Source organism: Chlamydotis macqueenii, chromosome 2 (assembly GCF_036417535.1).
Source record: "Chlamydotis macqueenii isolate bChlMac1 chromosome 2, bChlMac1.mat, whole genome shotgun sequence".
Lineage (NCBI taxonomy): Eukaryota > Metazoa > Chordata > Aves > Otidiformes > Otididae > Chlamydotis > Chlamydotis macqueenii.
This window is the reverse complement of record NC_141557.1, coordinates 75,553,348-75,578,633: the sequence shown is the minus strand read 5'-3', so window position 1 is coordinate 75,578,633 and position 25,286 is coordinate 75,553,348. Positions and strand designations below refer to the sequence as shown.

General features: G+C 36.7%; 1 protein-coding gene across 7 annotated transcripts in view; it reads left to right on the top strand.

The window, feature by feature from the left end:
- RELCH (RAB11 binding and LisH domain, coiled-coil and HEAT repeat containing) overlaps nt 1-25,286 on the top strand; it is an 86,697-nt gene that overhangs the window by 52,112 nt on the left and 9,299 nt on the right. For 4 of the 7 annotated variants that reach the window (XM_086740327.1, XM_086740332.1, XM_086740333.1 and 1 more), the window contains 15 exons: nt 2,482-2,553; nt 3,360-3,500; nt 4,181-4,345; nt 5,231-5,378; nt 8,804-8,960; nt 9,469-9,592; nt 10,763-10,811; nt 11,233-11,312; nt 12,188-12,294; nt 12,889-12,988; nt 17,251-17,333; nt 18,172-18,235; nt 19,462-19,600; nt 20,633-20,749; nt 21,796-21,884. In XM_086740327.1, coding sequence (XP_086596453.1) covers nt 2,482-2,553; nt 3,360-3,500; nt 4,181-4,345; nt 5,231-5,378; nt 8,804-8,960; nt 9,469-9,592; nt 10,763-10,811; nt 11,233-11,312; nt 12,188-12,294; nt 12,889-12,988; nt 17,251-17,333; nt 18,172-18,235; nt 19,462-19,600; nt 20,633-20,749; nt 21,796-21,884 — 1,635 coding nt within the window. Of the gene's footprint in view, nt 1-2,481; nt 2,554-3,359; nt 3,501-4,180; nt 4,346-5,230; nt 5,379-8,803; nt 8,961-9,468; nt 9,593-10,762; nt 10,812-11,232; nt 11,313-12,187; nt 12,295-12,888; nt 12,989-17,250; nt 17,334-17,906; nt 17,996-18,171; nt 18,236-19,461; nt 19,601-20,632; nt 20,750-21,795; nt 21,885-25,286 lie in introns of those variants that run through there. The other 3 variants (XM_086740328.1, XM_086740330.1, XM_086740331.1) reach the window with 3 other exon arrangements.

The window sequence follows — 25,286 nt, the reverse complement described above, 5'->3', positions numbered from 1 at the left end:
AATGGTGGAGGTTGGAAGGGACCTTTGAACATCTTGTAGTCCAAGCCCCCTGCTAAAAACAGAGTCCACTAGAGCAGGTTGCTCAAGACCAAGGCCAGTCTGGTTTTAATACGTCTGAGGATTGGAGGCTCTGTAACATCTCTGGGCAATATGTTCCAAGGTTTGGCCACCATCCCAGTAAAACAGAATTTCCTTTATTTCAATTTGTGTCTATTTCCTCTTGTCCTTTCATTGGGCATCTCTGTATTCTTTACCTCTCTGCAGATAGATGCCGATATCTATACACATGGATAAGATCCCTCCTTAGTACTCTGTTCTGAAGACCAAACAATCACAGATGTTTCAGCCTCCGCCTGCATATCAGATACACCTCTCTTAGTCATCTTTATGTCTCTCTGCTGGATTTGCTCCAATATGCCTTTGTGTCTGTAGCTGGGAAGCTCAGAACTGTACACAGCACTCCAGATGTGGTCTCACAAGTGCTGAGTAGAGAGGAGTACTCACTTTCCTTACCAGCTGGTGATGCTTCTGCTAGTGCTGCCCAGCATACCATTGGTCTTCCTTGCTGCAAGGAGTGCATTGCTGGATCTGCTGGGTATCTGTCAGGCCCTAAGGTCCTTCTCTGCTAAGCTGATTTCCAGCCAGTTGCCCCCAGTCTGCCCTGGTGCATGGGAATTATTTCTGCTCAGATTCAGGACTTTGCACTTCCCGTTCTCGAACTTCCTAAGAGTCATGTCTGCCTGTTTCTCCAGCCTGTTGAGGTGCCTCTGAATGGTAGTACACTCAGATGGGTGTATCAGCCACTCCTTCCAGTTTTGTAACATCTGCATACCTGTTGAGGTGCATTCTGTCTTGTCATCCAGGTCATTAATGAAGATGTTATACATCTTCATTGTTGGTCCCAGAATCAATCCTTGGGGTGCACCACTGGGTACTGGCCCCCAGCTGCAACTCTTTGAGCCTGTGATTATTTCAGCCAGTTTCTGTTCACCTCGCCTAGCCCAGACTTCATCAGTTTATGAATGAGGATGTTATGGAAAACAGTATCAAAAGTCTTGCTAAAGTCAAGATAACAGTTCTCCCCTTATTCACTGAATCTCAGAAGGCTATCAGATTGGTCATGCATGGTTTTTCCTCTATAAATACGTGCTGCCTATTTCCAACCACCTTTTTGTCCTCTCTATGTTTGGACATACTTTCCAGGATTAATTGCTCCAACACCTTCACAGGAACTGATGTGAGGCAGACTGTCCTGTGTTTCACTAAATCCTCTGTCTTGCCCTTCATGAAGACAGCAGTGACGTTTGCTTTCTTCCAGTCCTCAGGAACCTCTCCCATTGCCGCAACATTTTGTTAATTGTCAAGGGTGGTCTTGCAATGACATCAGCCAGCTCCCTCAGCACTCATTGGTGCATCCCCATCAGGGCCCACAGACTAGTGTACGTCCAATTTGTTTAAATCTTTCCTAACCTGATAATTCTCTACCAAAGGCAAGTCGTCTTTGCTCCAGACTTTCACATGCGTTTAGGGACCTCAGACTACTGAAGACAAGTCATCCTAGTAAAGACTGAGACAAAGAAGGCAGTGAGTACCTTGGTCTTTTCTGTGGTAAGATGGTTGTCTTACCAAGGCTGTACACTGGATAGCAAGAGAGAAAGAAATAATTGCACCACATGCATATCCTATTTTGTCTGACAGGATCAAACTATTCACATTTCCCTCTCACCATTTTACTCTAATTTTCTTAAGTTCACAAAGTATATTGAAACATACCACTTGTTTCATTGTACAGCCCCTACACTGGCCTGACTCCACCAGGATGCAAGCTTGCTTCAGAAGTGTCAGTATTAAATTTGAAATGCAGAATTTTTGAATGAACTTTGAGTGGAAAGGGGAGGTAGCACAAGGTCAAGAGGTTCTTGGGAACAGGATCTGTTTTCAGTCAGGTTTTAGTGGCATGACACGTTTATGCTGGACTTGAGAGCAGAACTTCAATAGCATGCAAGTGCTTTTTGGCTTACCAGTTGCTGAGCAAAAAACCTAGGCAACTATGCTACACTGGTTGGTTCGGAGCACTAGAGGGCACTTGTGTAGTTCTTACAGGAACAGCAGTCCTAAGGGCTACACAAGACAAAATATTTGATGGCGTGCCAGCTCAGAAATTACTCATATTCTTTTGAATAGAGCAGCCTATACGCTGCTTTCCATCCTTCTTTTTACTGCATATACATATATGCTTCTCAGATTCTTCTCTTACTATAAGGTCTGTTTTATAGGACGACTAGAGAAGGCTGTATCTGCCTTGCCTTCATGCCTCAGTGCAAGAATTTTGAGGCTGCTTAGTACCCATATGCAACTTCTATAGCACAGTCAATGTTTACCTAAGAGGTGCAGACGTATCCCTCCACTACAGTTAATTCTAACCACATTTTGAATACAAGTTACTGCAGAGCAAATAGCCATTCTGTTTCTCTTTACCAGATCAACCACAAATACCCAGAGAGACGGTTACTGGTAGCAGAGTCCTGTGGAGCTCTAGCACCTTACCTTCCAGTAAGTATTAATACTGACTCTAAATACTTTTCTGGTGAAAGCAAGGTGAAAACCTGTTGCCTAATATAAACATCCTTTGTAATTTTAAGTATTCCCATGGCTGTGTGTAATGCATAGACAGTCACATTGTCTTCTACTTTATATCACACATGGGAAATTCAATAAATCACATGAAGAAGGAGGCAGCTTATTATAAAGGAATACAGGTCAATCTAGCTATGAAATGCCTTTAAAAAACAGTATATTCTGAAAAAATCATCTTTATTTCAGTAAAGATGAAGTAAAGATAGTTGGACCAATTAAGGGAATAATCTGAAAAAATAATTGGTAGCCGGTAAGAGTTCTTGAGACACTGTGGAATGTTACATGAAGAGTGCTACCAGTCAGAAGAAGCAGCAAAATTAAATCGGTGGCAAACTAGAATTTGAAGCATCAGAGAAAGAGGAAGATAACCCAAGTTAAAACCCCACTTCTCCAATTTAGCAATGTAGTGATTTAAGATTCTGTTTTAAGTCTAGGTCTCTAGTAGGTTTTTTGTTGTTAGTTATTTTCTAGTTCCATATGAATTAAAGGATCCACGTTCTGTGCTTAGTAGGACAACAGGCTCTCTAACGAGGCTACTCATGTATATTCATTCATCTTCTGTTGTGAAAACTGAATGTGTAATATTCATAAAGGGATCTATGGTTGGAGAAAGATATTTTCTTTGTGACTACTAACAAGTGCAGATTATTTATAAAAATTGATATAAAACTACATTTCTTATTTCATTAAATTTAACAAGTATGTTTCTTGTTTGCAAACAGAAAGAAATTCGTAGTTCATTAGTACTTTCCATGCTGCAGCAAATGCTAATGGAAGATAAGGCAGATCTGGTACGAGAAGCTGTGATCAAAAGCCTTGGCATCATTATGGGATATATTGATGATCCAGACAAGTATCAACAGGTATAATTTAGTTTGGGTTTTGTATGTATAAAATGTCTTCTATAGTTATTTCATGAATAGAGGGATGCATTTTTATTAAATCTTTCCAGATAATTTTTTAAATTTTGATGGTTTATATGAATGTTGATTTATTGTATCATCAAGATCAGAAAGAAAACATATAATTACAAGTATCATTAGAGCCTCAGATATAAGCCTTATACAGAAGCTTCTCTAATAATTCATAATTTGCCTTCAAGAACATACCACTTCATTGCCCACCTGATACTATTAGGCAATTTGGTATCATCACTTGCTAACAGCGATTTGTCTACTACAGCAAAGCCTACTGGTAATTCAACTTAATACTGCCTAATAATGTTTCAGATAAGTGAAAATTAAGAACTTCTAATCCTATCTTTGAGTTTTTGAAGGCAGGGTGGTTAAATTGTGTCTGTATTAATTCTTATAACTTGACTGTAGAGAAACGCTAGCAGAATCATTGAACCACCTACTGTTTCCCTTTGTAGATTTGGTAGGACTATCTGTTGAAAGGCCTCCATGTACTACCTTGTTTTGGTTTTTTTTAGTGTAAAGTTTTAAAAATAGATTATAATATTTTTCTAGTCTACATGTTTTGTGTGGGAAACTTTAGCATAAATTTTAGGAAAATAATTACATTCTTTATTGTCTTTTGCCAGGGCTTTGAACTGCTGCTTTCAGCTTTAGGAGACCCTTCAGAACGGGTAGTTAGTGCAACACATCAGGTATTTTTACCTGCTTATGCTGCCTGGACAACAGAACTGGGAAATTTACAGTTCCATCTTATACCTACACTGCTTAATAAAATTGAAAAATTGCTCAGGGTAGGTGTTCAGCTTTTTCGACACTGGAGAATTTTCTTTGTATCTTTATTACATGTGCAGGCTTTTTAAAATAATACCAAAATGTAAATGATTTCTACTTAGTGTTCTATGGGGGAAGAATTTTCTGGAGTTTCTCATTGTAACTCCGTTTGTCCTTGGGAAGAAGGGGGAGGATGGGACCCACAACACTAAAACCCCCAAAACCAAATATATTATTCATTAGCAATGTTTTGCTTTATAGCCCAGCAGTCAAAGTGCAGTTCAGAAAACACTTGCTTGGGACTGTGACTAGATGATGTGTGTTATTCTAAGTGCATTTGCCCTGTATTTTAATTGGTTTTAAGTGTCACATAGTCTAGTTTTTAATAAAGTGTAATATTTATTAAATAAAAAAGATAAGTAGAATTGAATTATTTAGTTAGGTGGTTTGCAATTATAGCCAGGTTGTCTGCACACTTGATTCGGTAGATATCTGGAAAGTTTTGGAAAACAGAGTATCTCATAACAATCTAACACACTTAACCATTATGCTTGTTTTCAGAGTACAGGCAACTAGTTCATTTGGTTTTTAGATGCGTGGGACTGTGAGACCAAGGATTCAAATTTTCAAAATGTGCTGAAAAACATTCTTTCAGAATATCAGTATGTTCATCAACATAAACTACTAAATACCAAAGGCTATATTGCTTGAGTCCTTAGAGTACAAGTGACTTATGTGTGACAAGGGGATTGGGATGGTGACACAAAGTAAGCTTGTGGTTAGGATAAATTACTATATAATGAGTATCTCTGTGTAGAAGCTCATCACAGATGTGTTGATCTCTTGCCAGGGGTCAACAGATCATCCAAACCAAAAACTTTAAGTAAATGTCCTGTTTGTTTCAGGAAGGAGAACATGGCTTGGATGAACATAAGCTCCACATGTATCTATCTGCTCTGCAGTCATTGATTCCTTCACTGTTTGCACTGGTGCTACAGAATGCACCTTTCACAAGCAAGGCTAAACTTCAGGGAGAAGTACCACAGATAGAAGGTAAATGATTAATTTCTGATGTGTGATTTTTTTATAAACTTAAGTATGATTAAATGACAAATCACAAATTACTATTAACTGCAAAGGAAGAATTTCAGGAATACTCCATAGTCCACATTTACTTGGGATTTCTGTGTATTTAAGCTTATTACATAAATGTAAGTTGCAGAATTTGTGTGTAAACTTTAGATTTTTATAGCACACTGTCTGTAAAATAATGATTTTAAGTTTATGTCCCCAAGTTTGGTTTTTTTAATCCACCTGTTCTTCATGTTATATTTTCATATATAGCAAGTACAGAGAAAAAAATCAGGGATTTTCTGTCATGTTGTGAATTTTCTTTCTTTAAAGTTGCTGAGTTGACTGAGAGGGGTTTTTTGTGGTTTTGTTTTTTGTTTTTTTTTTTTTTTTTTTTATAAACACCAGATTCTAGCGTAGGAAGATTTCTCTTGGCTTGTCATGATTTTTTTTTTTTTCTGTTTTTGGGAAAACATCTTCCTACTTTCTTTCCTCTGTCTGCACCTACTTCATTCCTATCAAAGAAATCAGTCTGACATGAATCTTTATCAGAAATTTAATGACTTAGGAATACTGGCTTACTGATGTAGAAGAAATATATAAATTTTGAATATTTATGAAATAATTGCCAGTAGAAGAAAGGAGAGCTAAATGGTAGCCGTTTGGAATTTTTTTTTTCCTGTATTTGCTTAGCAGTGTTACAGGCAAAATGGCTTCTTTATGCCCAATGACAAAGCTTTATGTAATCCAGTGAGAGTCTTGCAATGAAACACTTTGTTGTCCTAATACAAAACATAAATTGTGAAAAAAATAGTTTTGCCTTCTGATTTGCCTTTTAAATGTTTTTTTCATATTGGTCTCTTTTAGCAAATCCTTAAATAACGCTTGATTTTTCCACCCATTTTCCACTTGAGAGACCTGATTATCAGAAAAAGTTTTCTTCATCTCATCATTTCTCTCTACTTCTTAAAAGAAGCTTCTGAGAAAGCAAAGTAATCCTTAATTTGACTTCCTAAAGGTTTCTGAAGAATTGATTTCCACTAGTAGCCAATAGTAGCTCAAGAAGGCTGGCCTCAGTTTCAGTTAATTCTTACAAACAAAAAGTTTTATGAAGTGGGGAATATACAGCCTCGTGCAGGAGCTTCACCATCTGTTATGTATTTATGTAGTATTTTAGAAGACTGAATGGCCTAATAGTGAAGTTGTACTTAGATCAGCAATCTTAGCCTGTAGAATGTTTTCTCCATTACAAAATTTAAAAAAAAAACTATTGGTAATACCTGCCACATGCTAATAATAGTGCTGTGTGTGAAGATGCAAAGAATGGATAACAACTTTAAAGGAGAATTTGGAAAGTAACTAGAGATACATTATGGTATATTATTAATGTGGAAATGTTCAACATGATGTGGTAAAACTTGTTCAGCTGACTTGAGTCATTTGAAGATGAGCACTTTTTTCCTGAGTGGCTATTTCTTAAATAAGGAATTGAAAAATTTCAGGTTTCAGCCTAGTCTTGACAGTTTCTTCCTCCACAAATGTGGAGGGAAGAAAATCTCATGTACTTTTCACTAATCCAGTAGCATTGCAGGAACTGTAAGCTTGGTGTCTTGAATTTTGCAGTAGGAAAGTTGATGATCTTGTTGCTTAACTGCATTGCTGAGTAATTTTCAATATGCTTGACATGAATTGAGAATAATAAAAGCAATGTTGGTGTAGCAGGCTTCCAATCCCCAGATATTTTAATGGTCTGGATTTTTTTTTTGAGATCTTGCTTTTTATGTGTAATTATTCTCTTCTGATAATTCATATAATTAAGGAGTTGGGGGAAGGAGTGGGGAGTGTCAAAAACTACTTCATATATAAAGGTCGGAGCAGTTAAATGATTAAGATGTAGTGAAAAAAGTCAGGAAATGTTGCCTGCAAGTCACTCTACTGTAAATCTGCGAGGTGTTCTTTGGGATGATAGAATCATAGAATGGTTTGGGTTGTAAGTGATATTTAAGGTCATCTAGTCCAACCCCCCGTATTCAACTAGATCAGGTTGCTCGAAGCCCCATCCAGCCTGGCCTTGAATGTTTCCAGGGATGGGGCATCTACCACTTCTCTGGGCAACCTGTGCCAGTGTTTCACCACCATCATCGTAAAAAACCTTTTTCCTTATTTCTAGTCTGAATCTACCTCCTTCTATTTTAAAACCATTACCCCTAGTCCTATCACAACAAGCTAAAAAGTCTGTCCCCATCTTTTTTTATAAGCCCCCTTTAAGTAATTAAAGGCTGCAATAAGGTCTCCCCAGAGCCTTCTCTTCTCCAGGCTGAGCAACCCCAACTCTCTCAGCCTTTCTCCATAGGTGAAGAGAGGTGCTCTATCCCTCTGATCATTTTTGTGGTCCTCCTCTGGACCTGCTCCAACAGGTCCATGTCTCTCTTGTGCTGAGGACTCCAGAGCTGGGTGCAGTACTCCAGGAGGGGTCTCACCAGAGCAGAGTAGAGGGGCAGAATCTGTTCCCTCAACCTGCTAGCCACACTTCTTTTATGCAGCCCAGGATGTGATTGGGTTTCTGGGCTGCAAGAGCACATACTGCCAGCTCATGTCCAGTTTTTCTGTCCACTAGTACCTCGAAGTCCTCCACAGGGCTGTTTATCCCCCAGCCTGTATTGATACCAGGGCTTGTCCCAACCCATATGCAGGACCTTGTTGAACCTCATGAGATTCACATGGGCCCACTTCTTGAGCTTGTCCAGGTCCCTCTGGATGGCATCCCATCCTTCAGGCATGTCAACGGCACCACACAGCTTAGTGTCATCTGCAGATTTGCTGAGAGTCCACTCAATCCTGCTAAGTCATTTATGAAGATATTAAACAAACAGTACTGGTCTCAGTACAGACCCCTGAGGGACACTACTCATCACTGGTGTCTGTCCGGACATTGAGCCATGGACCACTATTCTCTGGATGTGACCATCCAGCCAATTCCTTATCCAGTAAATTGTCTGTCAAAACCGTATCTCTCCAATTTAGAGAGAAGGATGTTGTGGGGGACCCTGTCAGAGGCCTTACAGAAGTCCAGATAGATGGTATCCATAGCTCTTCCCTTGTTCACTGATATAGTCGCTCCATCATAGAAGGCCGCTAGGTTGGTCAGACAAGATTTGCCCTTGGTAAAGCCATGCTGGCAATAATAATTCCATGATCTCCCTCTACCGTTGTTTTCTCTTTTTAAGTGAGGGTTATGTAATCTCTTCAGAGTTGGATTTAACTTACTGATTTTCAAAAAGCAATTTGATAATCTTACATGGAGGGCACAAAAGAGTTTCAGACTTTCTTAGCTATGTTTACTGACATCACCTCCAAGGTATTTTCGTCTTCTTTTGTTCATGATTGATTGTTCTCTGCTGTTACAGTCACGAGATTTCCCCGACCCGTATCACCTCTTCAGGATGTGGCCATCATCATTGGAAGCCGCGAACAATTAGCAGTACTGTTGCAGCTGTACGACTATCAGCTAGAACATGAGGGTACCACAGGCTGGGAGACTTTGCTATGGGTAGTCAATCAACTGTGAGTTTATTTATCTTGTGATTCCTAATTTTAAAATCTGTGAAAATTGATAGTTCTTAAGCATGATTATGTTTAACAGTTATGAAACATAAGAATTCTAAATATGGTTATGTTTATGGTTAGTTTTCATGCTGAATTGACTTTGTTCAGAAAATGTCAACTGTCTAGCAGAATGTGTGGGTAACTAATTGCTCAAGAAAATGTTTTCTTTCATCTTTGCAGTAGTGTGGTCAATTCTCTTTTAAGTGAAGATTGTTTTATTCTGAGTATCTTGTAAAATACACTGTTCTGCAGTAACAGGTCAGACTTTTCTGGCACTTAAACCTTTGTTTTCTTTAAGAGGCAGGAATTGTGCAGAATACATAGATAAATTTACTAGAACCAATAGTGCTCTGTGTGTGTGTATGTATATATTTATTAACATAAACAGTAAATCTACACAAATATAACTGGAGAGAAAGAAAAGATCAGAGTATTGTTTAATATCCTGTTGTTTCCTAATTTTTAGGCTACCACAGTTAATAGAAATAGTTGGCAAGATCAACGTAGCATCAACTGCCTGTGTCCATGAGTTCTCCAGATTTTTCTGGAGACTTTGTAGGACATTTGGGAAAATTTTTACAAACACTAAGGTGAGATATTGCCTTACATTTTCTACAAAAATTGTGCTTTGATGTTACATATTCTCCATATTTACAGTGTGTCTGAATACCCGCACTTTCTGTGACCATTTATATTTTCATGTCACGCTGATGCTATTCCATAAGTACATTTAAACCTACTATTTTTAAACCTCTATTTGCATCCTTTTGATTTGTTTTTGACTGCTTTGGGATGGCCTTCTCATCTTGCCCAACCTGCAAAGTATTGGTTTTCTTTAAACTGTATTCTTCATATTTGTTTTGTGAATGGCAGAGAGAGTCAGCGAGATCATCCTACTTCCAGCGATTTAACAATTTTGTTTCTTCAGAACAGCACACTGTTCAGTGTTCATGGTGTACAGAAATACTCCAGCCTGTAATTGATCAGAAATTGGAAACTTAATACTCTCTCTGCTTGAAATATTTTCTACAGATGATATCTAAACATTTTTATCAAGGAAACTTATCTTTCTCAATAAAATAACTTCTGGATATAATTAAAAAATATTTTAAATGGCAATTATAAAGCACAAGAGGATTACCTAAAGATAAAATTACAAAATAGGTTTTGCATTATGTGCTACCTCTGTAGAGGAGGTGAAAACTAGTCTCTGGTCTTTGAAAGCCCCTTCTGTAAGTTATCTTTAGAACTCTTGCTTCTTTAAAATTGTTGTGATACTCAGCACTGCTATATTTTGGAAGAGAGCACTTCATGGACAGTGAAGATACTTAAATTTTTTTTTTTTTTTAACTTTTGTGGTTTTTTACATGTACCTTGGTAAAACCATAAACCATAAAGTCAAGTAAGGATATTGTCAAGAGACTTCAACTTTGGTATCAGGAGTGCGAAATACTGCTAGCGCAGTGTGGGGGTAGTCAATAGAAATTTTTACTCTATTATGTTGTACTCCTAATTTTCCTAAAAGCTGGCTATGCTTTTTAAAGGGTTTTTTTGGGGGTGTTTTTTTGGTTGGTTTTTTTTGTTTGTTTGTTTGTTTGTTGGTTTGTGTGTGTTGTTGTTTTTTGGGTTGGTTTTTTTTTTTGTAGCTTCAGTATGTCCTTTTTCTGTTGTTTGGGGGTTTTTCATTCTTAATTTTTTTCCTAAAGTTAGTTGACACTGGTAACAGGTTTTCTTACATGGGATTAATCATCTTTATATAGGTAAAACCACAGTTCCAGGAGATCTTAAGACTGTCTGAGGAAAACATAGGTAAGTAGCTTTTAACTCAAATTGATAAAAATTGTTCTTAACCACAACTGGATTAAGAAGTAAATCTCTTGTTCAAATAACATTTTCAGACTACAGTTCTCAAATTTGTCATTTTTGTGAAGTGTTGAAAATCTAATCTTAATCTGAGTGGAACACTGAAGTTGTAGATTGTGTGTGAAGTACAAATAAAATTTCAAATCCAAATACCACTTGAGCGTTATTTTAGTACATGTGTGCGTGTATATATGCATATATATATATATAAAAAATTCTTTGTGCATATGTAAAAAGATGAATGTGTATATATATAATACCTATAGTACATACATATAAGTCTACCTGGTGTCTATATAAAAAATACATAGTATATATATTGCACACATATGTACACACATACATGTAAAACCTGAATTTTCATTAGATTCCACAGCAGGTAATGGAGTGCTAACAAAAGCCACAGTACCCATCTATGCAACAGGCGTCCTTACATGTTATATTCAGGTAGGTTTGTTTTTCTGTTTCTTTCTTAAATATACAATAATATGTAAAATTTATTCTACCCAAAAACCCTTACTGTTTTCTTCGAAAACTTACAGTGCTCTTGTGCCTTGAAGACAGGTAGGTCAGTGGACAGCTGCAAACATGTTTAAAAGTAGAGTTTTCTAGTCAGGTTGTCTAGTACGTTTAGATGATGGTCATCAGTGTTAAAACTTAAATTCAGTAAATCTTAAAATGACACCTGGCATCTTCACCACTGCTAACTCTTAGACATTGGAAACTGCCATATGTCTTTATAAAAAATATTGTTATTCCATAAATGGGTTCTTGGCCATTTAACTGTGACCTCTGCAAACATAATTTTACAGAATTTACTGAAACAGATAAGCAGGTAAATTGCCATTTGGAACACAGTTGGAGTCTTAAAATTTTAGCATTGCCTAATACTGAAATAAACACTCAATGAATAATATTACGTAATCTTCCAGTAACCAGCAGTTATGGACTGGCCTATACATAGCTTACAGGAAAAAATAAATACTTCATCATCTCACAGATGTTTAGTAGTCTGTGAACAATCACAAACTGTCAGGAGCCATGAAAGTGCTTAAGTACTCTTCTTACAAGTTTCTTTAGTAAAACTATTTGCGTAATTTATGCACAAGTATGTGCTTAGTTGATGAAATACAGATACATAGTCTCTTCTTGTGTTTGCTTTGAAAGGTTCTTGTTCTTAAACCACATTTTTGGAGTTCATAAGCAGATTGTTAAAGGCTAAATCCAGTTTGTTCTTGTTCACAGCTTGTCTCTTTCATAGTTGTAGGTCATCACAACTGCAGCAATACTTCTGCATTCAACACTGTACGCTCTTCTTCCAGGAAGAAGACCGCAAGCTGTTAGTTGGATTCTTAGAAGATGTAATGACCATGCTTTCACTATCCCATGCTCCTCTTGATAGCCTGAAAGCTTCCTTTGTGGAACTGGGGTAAAGAATATACCTTGGAGTTGACTAGATCTAAGTATATTAGAAGTTTTTATTAAAAACTGCTAATCTAGCTGTGATTTTAATAATTGTGGTGCTTCAGGTGATTAAAGGATATACTTAGTACTTTTCCTTGGTGTTTCACAAAATTTTAACTTAATCTCTCAATCAAAAATGTATTCTGAAGTGTAAAAAAGACATACCAAAAAACAGACAAAAACCACGCAAAAATCAGTCATTGAGGATAAAATGGAAATTTGTTTTCTGTTTTCCGTACTATTATGATGTTTTCTAAATATCTGTCTGCATTCAGTTCAGTGTCATAATTTATTGAAAATTATATTCTTAAAATATTTTTTTAAAAAAACCACGAGCGTCAAAATGCAACCTATCTTCTATTTCGCAACATGTTGCATGTCTTTCAGAATGAGATAAATGTTATATATTCTTCAGAAAGGATAAATGTTGGAGTTTTAGGTTTGTTGAGCAATGGATTCTTGAGACTACTTTTTATAGGCAAAGAACATATTTAGGATTTGGGAGTTGTTTTTTTGGGGTTTGTTGGTGTTTTTTGATTGCCCAACTGTTTTCTTTTAGTGCAAACCCAGCTTATCATGAGCTGCTATTAACTGTATTGTGGTATGGAGTTGTCCATACTTCTGCTCTTGTTCGATGTACAGCTGCTAGAATGTTTGAGGTAAGTATTATCCAAACTTTTTCACACCTTTTTAAAACTACATGTTTTAAAACTGTGATTCAGATAATGTTACTACATTCTTAAAAATTACAAATGGCTTAAATAAGTTGTGTACTGTGTGATGGAGCAGGAAGTTGTTGTGCAATTGTTTCTCTGTCTGTTCTCTGTTCAACAGCGCACCTTTCATTAAGCAATTTGTCATTAGCCACTTGCAAGATGTTTCTGTAGTAACTGTGTGTATGTGTTCTTTGATCTGCTGCTTGATTGTTGCTTTCTGATTATTGCATGCTGAAAACCATCTTTTGATTATGAAAACGCATTTCATTGCTCAACTGTGTTCAAACCAGAATTAAATACATTGTCAAATGTGTTTGCTAGGGACTGTAGATAAACTTAAACAAGCATCTCTCAGAGTCTGAACATTTACTTTTGCTATTGAACACGTTATCAGTATCCTAATTCACAAGTTGCCGCTTTTCAATACTTTTTATCTATACTCATACAATTCATTTGCATTGTAATTCAAACTAGTTTCCACGGGTGCCGATTATGGTGGTACAAACGTACATTTAACCATTTATGTATTTTTTGTAAAAATTAAAATACTTTACAATTACTTTACTTGCCACATAGTGGCAGCTTCATCTTTCCCTTAACATCTATAAATTTATTCAGGATAACGACTGTTACATTTAACTAGTAAGTTTGCTTTTATTTCCACATTATGCCTTTGTTTCATCAAGTTTAAATTGGTTAATTTAAAAAGATGTATATAAAAACTATGGGACATACTCCACTTGCTGAACAAAGAGACAATCTTTTTTGACAGGATGTTAGAAAGACATATTTCTAATCACACTATCACAGTTTTGGGGTTTTTTGGGGTTGTTTTTTTTTTTTTTTTCCTCCTTCCCCATTTCTTCCACATTTGATTCATTTGGATAGCTTTGCACTGGACCTCTAGCTGAACCTGCTGCCTTGTATCCATTTGCAAAAACAAATCTCAGGTCTGCCTCAGAAAAAAGAGCACTTAACCATCTTAACCGTTAGTGTTATTTACTGCAACTCTGCAAGTCATTGCAGACAAAAACAACCAGTTTAAATCATATCCTGAGACTTCAGTTGAAAGCATCTAACCTTGTCTTTTTTTTCCTTTATTTTTCTTTTTATTATTTTTTATTTTTCCTTTCCCTTCAGAAAGAAAAAAAGATGGCAATTTTTGGTCACCCTTAAAATATTTTTGCATTGTTGTTGTTCTGTATTTTTTTAATCTAAAACCAACACTGGTTATGTTTTACATTCATAATAATAACCTTTTTTAATTTTTATCAGCATTATCCAAAGAAGTGAAAGACCTCAGTTATACCAGGCTGTTGTCTTGGTTGCAGTTTCTTTTCAAATTCAATGGCATGTGGATTATTTTTACAGTTCTGCATAGTATTTGACTGCTTGTTTCCTAGTATACTACAGGTTTTTTTAACTAAAGCTTAGGCAACTTTGTTGTAGACGCTTCTCTCACTTGAAAAAAGTGTCATATTGCTTCTCCTTTGATAGCCATAGCATACATATTTATACATGATGATATGTAAATTTGGGAAGCCACCCATGTAAAGAAGTGGTAATAGTTGGGTTTACTTTTGGAAGATTCCTTCATTCAAGGAATTTTTGACATCTAAGAGGTTTCTGAATGACAAAGCCTAGTGATTAGATAAAAAGAGAGAGAGTATGTCACCTGCAGGACAGCTGTATGAGAACTGTAAAGATTCTGAGCAGCACAGTGGTCTGTACAGCAGCACAGAAGCTGCCATGATTTGAGCCTGCCAGACTGTGTTACCAAACCATCGTAGTCTGTTAAGGACTGGAAGGACACAGATGTGATTTGGAGCCATTCTACCCCTTCTCTTCTTCAGGGGCAGGAAGCTTTGTGCTACCGTTTCTAAGGTCTAGTATGCATAAGTATTGATCACACTTTGGTCTAGAGGAATCAAAACAGGATAAAAATTTGCATTTTCTGTCTAACTGTAACCTTACATGTTGCTACAGGGCTTTGCCCATCCAGCTGTTTCTGTTGCTTGTAGTTTGCTCTTTGCATGTTGAAGCAAACAGATTTGATTGCTGCTGGTTTGAACATGAAGCGCGTAGTTCGGTTATAAGCTTTGGTCTGTTTGGTTCAAGCCTAGGAACGCTTATCTTCAGAATTGTAAAGCATGTTTTATTTTATCTAAGACAGAATGATGTTGCTTACCATGCTTTACCATGATTAGAAGTGTGGCAACCCACATAGTCGTGAAGCTGAGATCATTCTAAATTGTTTGCTAATTATACAAATCCCAAGCATTTATTTTCAAATAAAGCCACTAGACTTTTCTCAAAATCAAGATTAGTAAAGAAAACTCAAGTCCCTGTTTGTTCAAAATGGAAAATAGCAAGCATTCTCTATTTTAATCAGTGTGAAAGTTGGTATATCTGTATATGAGAGTAAGATGATCGTAGACAAACAGTGAGCTATGTCCTTAACAGCTGTTTGAAGAGGAGACTATAAGCTCAAGACATCAGCACTTTTAAGTTGTTCCTGCTGTAAATAATCATGAAATGTATTAATGTTAAAAAGTGGTAGTTGAACTGACATTCCTAATACTGTCTGAATGACAAGTTGCAGCTTTCCCCCTCCAGGTGCTTTGCAGCAATAATGCATACGTTCTTACACAGCTTAGCAATTCTCTCCCCATTCTTCCTTCTCCAGATATTATCCCTAAGGCCACGATATGTCCAGTGTGTGTGTGTACCCGTGCATGTGCACGCATGTGTGCACACACATAGATTGCTTAATAAAAATTACTGCTTTGTATGGAAGGCTTCTGGAAAGTCAGGTTCCTTCCAATCTTTCACAATTTACTTTGTTTTAAATTCAGAGTTGGTAAAGTAGGAATTCTCAAACAAACAGTAGACTGTAAAACTTTAGTTAGAGGGCGTAAATATTGCCTGTTTTCTATACTGCATTATATAGTGACAGCTACTGCTTTCCCTATGCCCTATGGATCTTAAATGTTCTCTTGTTACAGTGCTGGGGCAAAACCATAAATTTAATTTGAGTTCATGATGTAATTTGAGTAATTAGAATATAGATAAATATTAAAAAGACATTTCAAATTTTTTACAGAAACTACTGATAAGGTTTTTATGTTTATCGCCTAAAAGCAGCAGACATACAGACTTCCTTACATGAGATACAAAATGAAAATATCAAGGTTTTCCCTTTTTTATTAATGCAGACAAAAAAAAAAAACAACCCTGTTTTGCTGAATATGGAGAAAGTTTGGAACCGTCATTTTTGAAAATTAGTAGGTTTTTGTATGTGGAAAACGTGTAAAGGGCATCTGCTACATATACAGCAAATGTATGCTTGTGTACAGCTATATAAGTAATGCAGAAAAAAAAATCACCTGGGAACATCAAAATTCAAACAATTTCCACATATTTATGGGTAATAAATTTCGCTGTGATCTCAGCTTTTAACATTTAGGATGTATTGCCACAAATATCTCTTCCTTAGTTTGCAAAAAGACTTGGTAAAATACATTTCATGGATAGTCAAAGGATTCTCCATTTTCTATCTGCATAGACCAGCAAGGGAAACTTGGGAAGTTTCACATACGTACTGCTTGTATGGCAGTTAAATGTAAAATAGTCCTGAATGACTTTGAGGAAAGCTTAGTGGCATCTGGGACGGTGGTGTTTGTCGCATTGTAAAAGGTCTGAAAGGTGTCACTCAGTGTGGGAAAACTACACCCGTTTGGCCTCGCTGGAGATAACTGTTCTGCATGTAACAGCCGCCTACTGTAATAAATACCATTCCATTAAGTTAGGAACAGCATTTAGATTAAACTATCAAAATCAAATTTCCATTGCTTTAGTATTTAATTATACATAATTATATGTATAATTATGTTAGTATTTGATTTATAATACATAATTACTTGATAAACTTTTGGGAGTTCAGTTTTAAAATCACTGTAAACAGAGAAAACATCGTCGTATTGTTGAATTTGTCAGGTTTATGCTGATCGCCAGACCACTTCAGCTTTCTTCATGCCTTGGCATATATGAAGCTCTAGTGTAGCAGTATTTGCTTAGCTTCTAATTTTGGTTTGCTTTTTGTGTTTTTTCTTTCTCTCTCTTGGTTGTGCCGTTCTTCTTCCCGTGATACTGTGCTCGCTCTTTACATGCATCACCTGTGATACCCCCCTGCTCCGACCATTCAGCTGTTGGTGAAGGGGGTACATGAAACTCTGGTAGCTCAGAGAGTTGTTCCTGCTCTCATTACTCTCTCCAGTGACCCTGAAATGTAAGTTTCCTGACTGTCTTATATACCTAGCATCCCTCTTAATACTTAGGAAGAAATAACCATCAGTTCTGTTTCATATTCTAGCTAAACAAAAATTGAAAACCACTGAATAAACTCTAAATAGAAACCTTAAATCAATATAATTTAATTTTTATGGTTTTTTTTATACTTAGTAATATTCTCAGTTTTTAAATTTGCTTACATCATTTCTAGCAGAAAGCTGGATATTAACATGTTCTGTAATGCTGTCAGCTTTACTACTGCAAAGTTAATTAAATATCATCTGCATTACTGAAATGCAAAATAGTTTTGGCTGTATCTAATTTCTGATAGACATCAGATGTTCTGATGTGATATTTCTTTCAAGCTAAGGAGGGATGCTTTGCTGATCTCACTAGCAGGTTGTTACTAATAAATGGTAGAGCATGAACAGAGTCTTAATCGTTTTAATGTCTTGTGTGGGTGACTAAACCAAGAAAAACCCCAAGAGTCTGCCTGCCCATCCTCAGTCACAGCTAACCCAGTTCTTAAGTTTACCAAACCGTTTTTTATTGCATGTTGACTGGTTTACAGCTGACTCTTCGAGGCATGAGTGAAGCCTTAGTTGACAAGCGGGTTGCTCCGGCCCTTGTTACCTTGTCCAGTGATCCTGAATTGTGAGTTTCAGATTGAGACCTTGAGTTAATCCTGTCTGTCTTTTTCCTGGTCTGCTTTTTTTGTTTTGTCATTGCTAGAAACTAATGTAACTTAAAGTACTAATTTTTAAATTTTGCTTTGTTTTTAATTAATTTATTCGTAATGTTTAAAACATCTTAAAGACTCTGTTTTTCTGTTGTAGTTCAGTAAGAATTGCAACAATTCCTGCTTTTGGGACGATAATGGAAACTGTTACTCAGAGAGAGGTAAGACAGCTGTTGTCAAGCTGTTGTTTTTGTAGCATAAGTAGTGGGTGATTTTTTATAAATCCAGTAATTTATTAATGAACTTGGAGGGAAAAAAAAAAGCAGCTTATAAATAATTTCTTCCTTTGTTATATCCTGTTCCAAAATACTTTCCAGTTCTGCAGTGGTTTTGGTTTTGGGGTTTTTTTTGGAAACAAACCAATCCTCTTTTAACTAATAAAAACATTTCCTTCTAAATAAAGACGATTTAATAGTTAGAATGTTTTATGTCAATATGCAGTTCCTTCCTGTTTTTAAATGGTGGAACTTTGGTAATAGATCAGAATTCTGAAAGACAGCTAGGATTCTGGTGTAAGCGGTAGAAATACGGTATTTTCTTTTTTACATAACTGTACAATCAAATTTCTTCTTAAAGTCCTTACAGCTTTTTGCAGAGCTTGCATTCTTCCTGTAATTTCAACATATTCTAAAAGAATGTGTTTGAGGAAATGTGAGTAAGAAGTCAGTGATGACTCACAAGGACTTGGAAGGTGGATAAGTTACAATTTTGTAGCTTGGAATGCATGCCTATAATCAGTTTGGGAAGAGTAGTGTTTTGTTACCACACAAAAATTACTGTATCCATTGCACTAATTATAATAAGCCTTAGAGTACAGAGGTGATATCGCCTTCTAAAACGTATTAGAAAATGTTATTTTTACAACTTTGAATGCAAATTCAATACTTATGTCATCTTAGATGTATTTGTATTTTCCATTTTTCTAGCCTTCAGCTGAAGAAATATTTTTAATTCCATTGATTTTTTTTGATGCCGACTTCTGCATCTTTGCCCTCTGCAGAAAATACTAATTGACATATATTACAAAAAAATCCAATGTGAATTCAGTTCTAATTAAACAGGAAAACTCCAAAGATATTAATAGTAAGAGGGAAATTTTAACAGCAGGTAAAAAAATACGAGTATCAAAACCAAGGAAACTTCAGGAGGAAAAGCCGGCTATATGGAAGCACCTGTCTATAGTTGATGAGTTGATGGATCAGATTAAAACGCTGTTAACAGTCTTTAAAATGTAGAGCTGCATCCAAGAGTGCAGGAAAAAAAACCCTGTATATTAGCAGAGGTCCAAGGTTTATCATCTGAATAGAAACATACTCTGAACTGAACATAATGATTTCTAGCATCTTCATTCTTTTGTGTACTTTTTATTTCTCTGGGAATACTTCAGCTTCTGGAAAGAGTGAAAATGCAGCTGGCATCTTTCCTGGAGGACCCTCAATATCAAGACCAACATTCTTTACATACAGAAATCATAAAAACATTTGGAAGAGTTGGACCTAATGCTGAGCCCAGATTTAGAGATGAATGTAAGTTGCGTCAGTGGGAAGATGCAGTCTTCCTCTTTCTGTCCCAAAGCTAATAATATGCTGGTTATATTGTTCGGTTGGGGTTTTTTTGTTTGGTGTTTTTTGGGGGTTTTTTTTGTTGTTGTTGTTGTTGGGGTTTTTTTTGTCATTTTAAAAGAGTGATAAAACTCTTGTTGACAGAGTTTGATATGTCCCAGTATTTAAGACTTGGCTAATATAATTTTCACTTTACCTAACATTGGTGTGTATACAGAACACCAGCACGTAGTGATGAATGATTTCAGAGCTGGAGGGGACTGGTCACTTTGCTGTGGAACAAATTTGAAGTTATCTTCTTTTTTTTTTTTTTTTTTTTTTAATTAGTTGACATGTAAATGCCTTCCTCTCCTCCCCTCCCTCATTCCTTCACCCTCTGCTGGCATATAAATTTCAAGTATTCCACACATCTTAATTGTAAGTGCATCCCAGATTAATAAAACAGCTTTTTTCATGGCCCTGAAATGTAAAGCACATAGAAGAGCAAAGTCGATTGTTAGACTGTCTTAGAGATACTTGTAAACAGAACATGAGGAGCTATCAAGCCTCCCAACTGCAGGCATCTAGTTTAGCACACTGAACTCATTAGATAGGTTTTCTCTATAGTCAGTGAAGATTTCTCATTACATGCATATCCCTGTCACAAGCTTATCAGCTATATTTATAAAATAGAAGCATATTGTAGACAGCTTTAGCAGCAGGACAGTAATAATGTTATTTATAACTTCTAAATATTTGCTGTAAACTGTTACTATTTCAAAGGTACTCTGAGGTACCTTTTTATTTTGGGTGATGTTACCACAGTTCTATTTGAAGTCTGAGTTGATCAGTTAGATCCACAAGGGCGGTCCCATCACAAGCCATTATTTGCAGTTCTTCTTCTATGCTGATGTGTGATGCTTCACATGCCTGCGATTGCCACTTAGCAACTGTTTAATGCTAAGCATGTCTACGGAAAGCAATTTCAAATGCTTATGGCAGTATTTACTTTTACAGTTGTTATTCCACACTTGCACAAGTTAGCCTTGGTTAACAACCAGCAGTCTGTGGATTCGAAGAGACTGGACATTGCTACCCACCTGTTTGAAGCCTACAGTGCTCTTTCCTGTTGTTGTATCCTTTTTTTTTTAGGGGAAATTTAGCTGTTAATTCTTTGGTGGGGGGAGAATATTAATACCTGAGAAATAACATGTTTGTCTTTGAATGTGTGATGTAAAACGTGATCTGCTTAGTATAAATAAGAGGTTTTCACAGAAGGCGGATGTGGTGGGTTGACCTTGGCTGGATGTCAGGTGCCCACCAAGACGCTCTGCCACTCCTCAACAGGATAGGGGATGGAGAAAATAAGATGGAAAAAACCTTGTGGGTCAAGGTAGTTTAGTAAAGTAAAAGCCATGTGTGGAAGCTAAGGAAAACAAAAGATTTATTCTCTACTTCCTATCAACAGGCAATGTCCAGCAACTTCCAGGGAAGCAGGGCTTCAGTACTTGTAGCAGTTGCTGCAGAAGACAAACATCGTAATAGTGAATGCCCCTCTCCCCCCAGCCCCTCCTTTCTCTTAGATTTTATTGCTGAGCAGGCATCATATGGTACTGAATATTCCTTTGCTCAGTTTGAGTCAGCTGTCCTGGCTATGTCCCCTGCCAAGACGTTGCCCGCTCCTAGTCTACTGGTGAGGGGGGAATGTTGGAGAGAGGCCTGATGTTGTTCAAGAAGTGCTCAGCAGTAGCCAGAACACTGGTGTGTTATCAGCACCTTTCTGGCTACCAGTACAAAGCACAGCACTAAGAGGGGCTGCTGTGGGGAAAATTAACTCTATCTCAGCCAGACCAAATATAGTGGAACTGATAGATACTTTGGGGAAAAAAAAAAAAGCAAAACACAAACCTGTTAAAACAAAGCCCTTGATCTTAACCAATAAATTAAGAAAAAATATGAAAAGAATGGTATGGCTGTATGAAATACATTAAGTTAAATCGGTTTTAAGATTTTTCTTTGTTTTTTATTAGTCATGAAGTGCCAAATGCTGTTCTGTTTTCTTGGGTTTTGCTGCTGCAGCTTGTCCTTGTGTTCAGTAGAATAACATTATCACAGGACAGAAAAAAAATTATATCATTCAGAAGACAATCCTTATAATACCTTAATAACTTGGGTTTTAGTTATTTCGGAGGATTTAATGGTCAATCACTTTTTACCAGGACTTAAGTGTTTACGAACTGACATGGAACATCTCTCCCCAGAGCATGAGGTGAGCAGCTGTGATTACTACCTGAGTATGCAGGTGGCAGCAGAAGTTGAAATGTATTGGTTAAGGAGAGTGGCTCTTTAAAAAATGTATTTCTAGGTTGAGGACCTCTGCAGAGAAATACTCACCTGTCAGAAATGTATGTAGAAACATAGATCTTTGTAAACTGAAGAAAAAGGAAATGTCTTTACTGTCTATTTTTTCATCAAAACAAGGATACATTAAAATCAATGACCACAATATATCTAAGGAAATGCAGATGAAAATTGGTGGAGCGCAGGAAAGAAGTGATAGGCAAGGGTGAGGAAAGTATACTCCTGAAATACATAGGATGTACTTCATATCTGGAGTACTGTGTCCAGTTCTGGGCTCCCTGGTATAGAAGCATGGACCTGCTGGAGAGAGTACAGCAAAGGACCACAAAGATGATGAATGGACTGGAGCATCTCTCCTATAAGGAGAGGCTGAAAGAGCCGGGACTGTTCAGCCTGGAGGAGATAAGGCTCAGGGGGATCTTGTAAGTGTATATAAATATCTGAAGAGAGGGTGCAAAGAGAACGGAGCTAGGCTCTTCTCAGTGGTGCCCAGTGACAGGCCCAGAGGCAGTGGGCACAAACTGAAACACAGAAGATCCCCTCTGAACATCAGGAAACACTTTTTTACTGTGAGGGTGACTGAGCATTGGCACAGGTTGCCCAGAGGGGTTGTGGAGTCTCCATCCTTGGAGATATTTAAAAGCCATCTGGACACAATTTTCGGCAACTGGCTGTATGTGGCCCTGCTTGAGCAGGGAGTTGGACCAGATGACCTCCAGAGGTCTCTGCCAACCTCAACCATGCTGTGATTCTGTGAATTGTAAAAAGCAAGTTATAATAAGCAGACAGGACAACGTGGGAGCTAACAAGATCTTCTCTGGTAGAAGGAGCTTACAGAAAGTAGCAAAAGAGAAGAGTTAGCAAGAAAAGCTGACTTGAGAAACTTGAAAATCTTGGCCATATGTCTATGTACTTTTTTGTAAATACTTGAAGAGGATAAACACTAACAGGGATTGAAACACATAGATATTAAGTCAGTAGCTGAAAGAAAAAGATGTGGTTTTAGTTGCATGTTGGGAAAATCCTGATGGTATGAACGTTTCAAGTGAGGAAGGAAAAGATTTAATCAGAATGTACAAAGGAACATCTGTCTTGTTTTTGAAGGTTAATACTGCGCTTTCATGGATTACTTTGTACTTGAGAAAAGTAATTACTTTTCCTTACATTTCCAAAAGTGACTGAGATGACTATATTCTCTAGGAGTTGTAAGTTTTTACACTTGGTAACAAAATCCCTTCTTCAAGTTATATTTTCAGTCTAATAGTCTATAGTCTTATTCTTTTCTGTATATTGTTACATTATTTGATATAATTTACGGTATGTGGAACTGGAGGTGAATTAATTTGAGGAACTTTCAGACCTAAAAGGAAAGAATCTGACATCAGAGGGCTGAGTCAGAAGGGACAGTAGTGACCTGAACATCAGTCAAAGGCAACAGACTTGCACTTCCTTACCACAGGCAGCACTGGAGGAGATCTGGCAATGATACTCTGTGTTCAGAGAGAGCTGGGAGATGTACTGTGTTTAGGGAAGTCTAAGAATATATCTGAAAGCTGCAGTAGGCAAAAATTGGATTTAGTTCCATTTTCTTTGTTCTATCATATTCACTAATGGGATAACTGATACAAATACTAATACTTCATTTTTGTATAGTATTTAGTGCAATTTCTAAGGTTTGAGGGCACAGTCAGATCAAAAGATGCCCTGATTTAGAACAAAAGAGCTTATTTGACTGAGTTTGAGTCTTATAGCCAGAGAAGGGCTTAAATAGGATTAAAAATAAATAAATAAGTAAAGACAGCTCTCGATCCTCCTTTACCATATTCTGCATCACTGTGATTAATTAGCTTCAGGCATGATGCCAAGTGTTTTATTTTTGTCGCCAGAGAAACATAAATTTAAAAATATTTACTTCTGCTCCAGTGGATTACAAAATTCACTACATCTTTTACTGTAGAAATGAAAATCTGGTGCTTAATCAGCTCCCTGCTACCAGAGGATACTTTTAGGCACCATGATAGAGGCCTCTGAGGCCTAGTTAGTTCTAGAGTCTGTCTTTCAAGCCTTCTGTCTTAAAACTATGCTTTCTGAAGAAAATGTGATTTACTGTTTCAAATAGTTAGAAGTTTGCACAAACAGAATTAACTCTTTTCTCATTATTTTGGTCATTGTGATGTTATTTATGATTCAAATTGCACGTTGGTTACAAAAACACATTTTCTCATTCAGAGCCTTAGCTCTTGCGGCTCTAACATCAGTAGAGAATTTGTACTCAATCTTGGAAATGTAACATTTGTGGAATTGGCTTGTGATCTTGTCAGGCAGCATTTACCACTTATTCCTCATATTTGCCTTTGTTTCATTCATATAAACAAAAGTGCAAGTTGGGCATTTAAGACAGACCTTCTTATCTTTAAAATAAACATTTCGTCTTGTGCAGACACTTCAGATAATTTGTTGGTATCTCTAATTCCATATTAAGTCCCTTCTTCTCACTTCTCCACTTGCCTTCTATTTATTTTCAAAATAATTGGATTTTGACTTGCATGATAGTGAGATACAATCAGTACTTGATAAAAATACTTAGTCCATCTGCAATATTGTTTATAATACTTAAGCATGTTATGTCTTAAATGTCTCTAAATACAGAGTTACATCTCTAAAATACCTCTCTTAAAGGAGATCTAAATGATTTCATAGTCAGTCCTATGACCAAACAAAGAGAAGCCAAGCAATAGGTTTGAGCAGTAAATGCAATATTGTAATGTAAAATTGCCATACGATACTATATTTATGCCTTTCCTCCGTTTAACCCTGAGCTTTAAGACAAATTAATTTGTGGAAGAGGAAAGAATTGCTCCACTTCATCCAAGAATTATGCAACCTTCCCGGAGGGAGCTGTGCAATGAATGGGAGCCCCATCCCAGTATTCAAATAATTCAGGGTCCTTGCAGAATTATTCTCTACCTTGATACTTCATATTGTTAATATTTGGAACATCTAGGTTCAGATGGATGTACAAAAATGTAGAAGTGCTCTAATGCACAGGTAGAAATGCTAAGTAACAAAACTTCTGGCCACTGTGCTTAGAAATTTGTTTTCTTTTGATGCAGAAATAAAAGCTTGCTTTTTTACAGAAATTCTGAATGCATTTGTCTTGTACCTCTGTACTCTTGAGTTGAAGTACTTGCATAATATTTTATGCAAATAAAAGACAGCAAGTTAAGCAGTAAGAGTTGTAGTCCTGTTAGACTCATATGCAGATTTGAATGCTACTTTCTGAAACATTCCAGGGTATATGACACCTGCT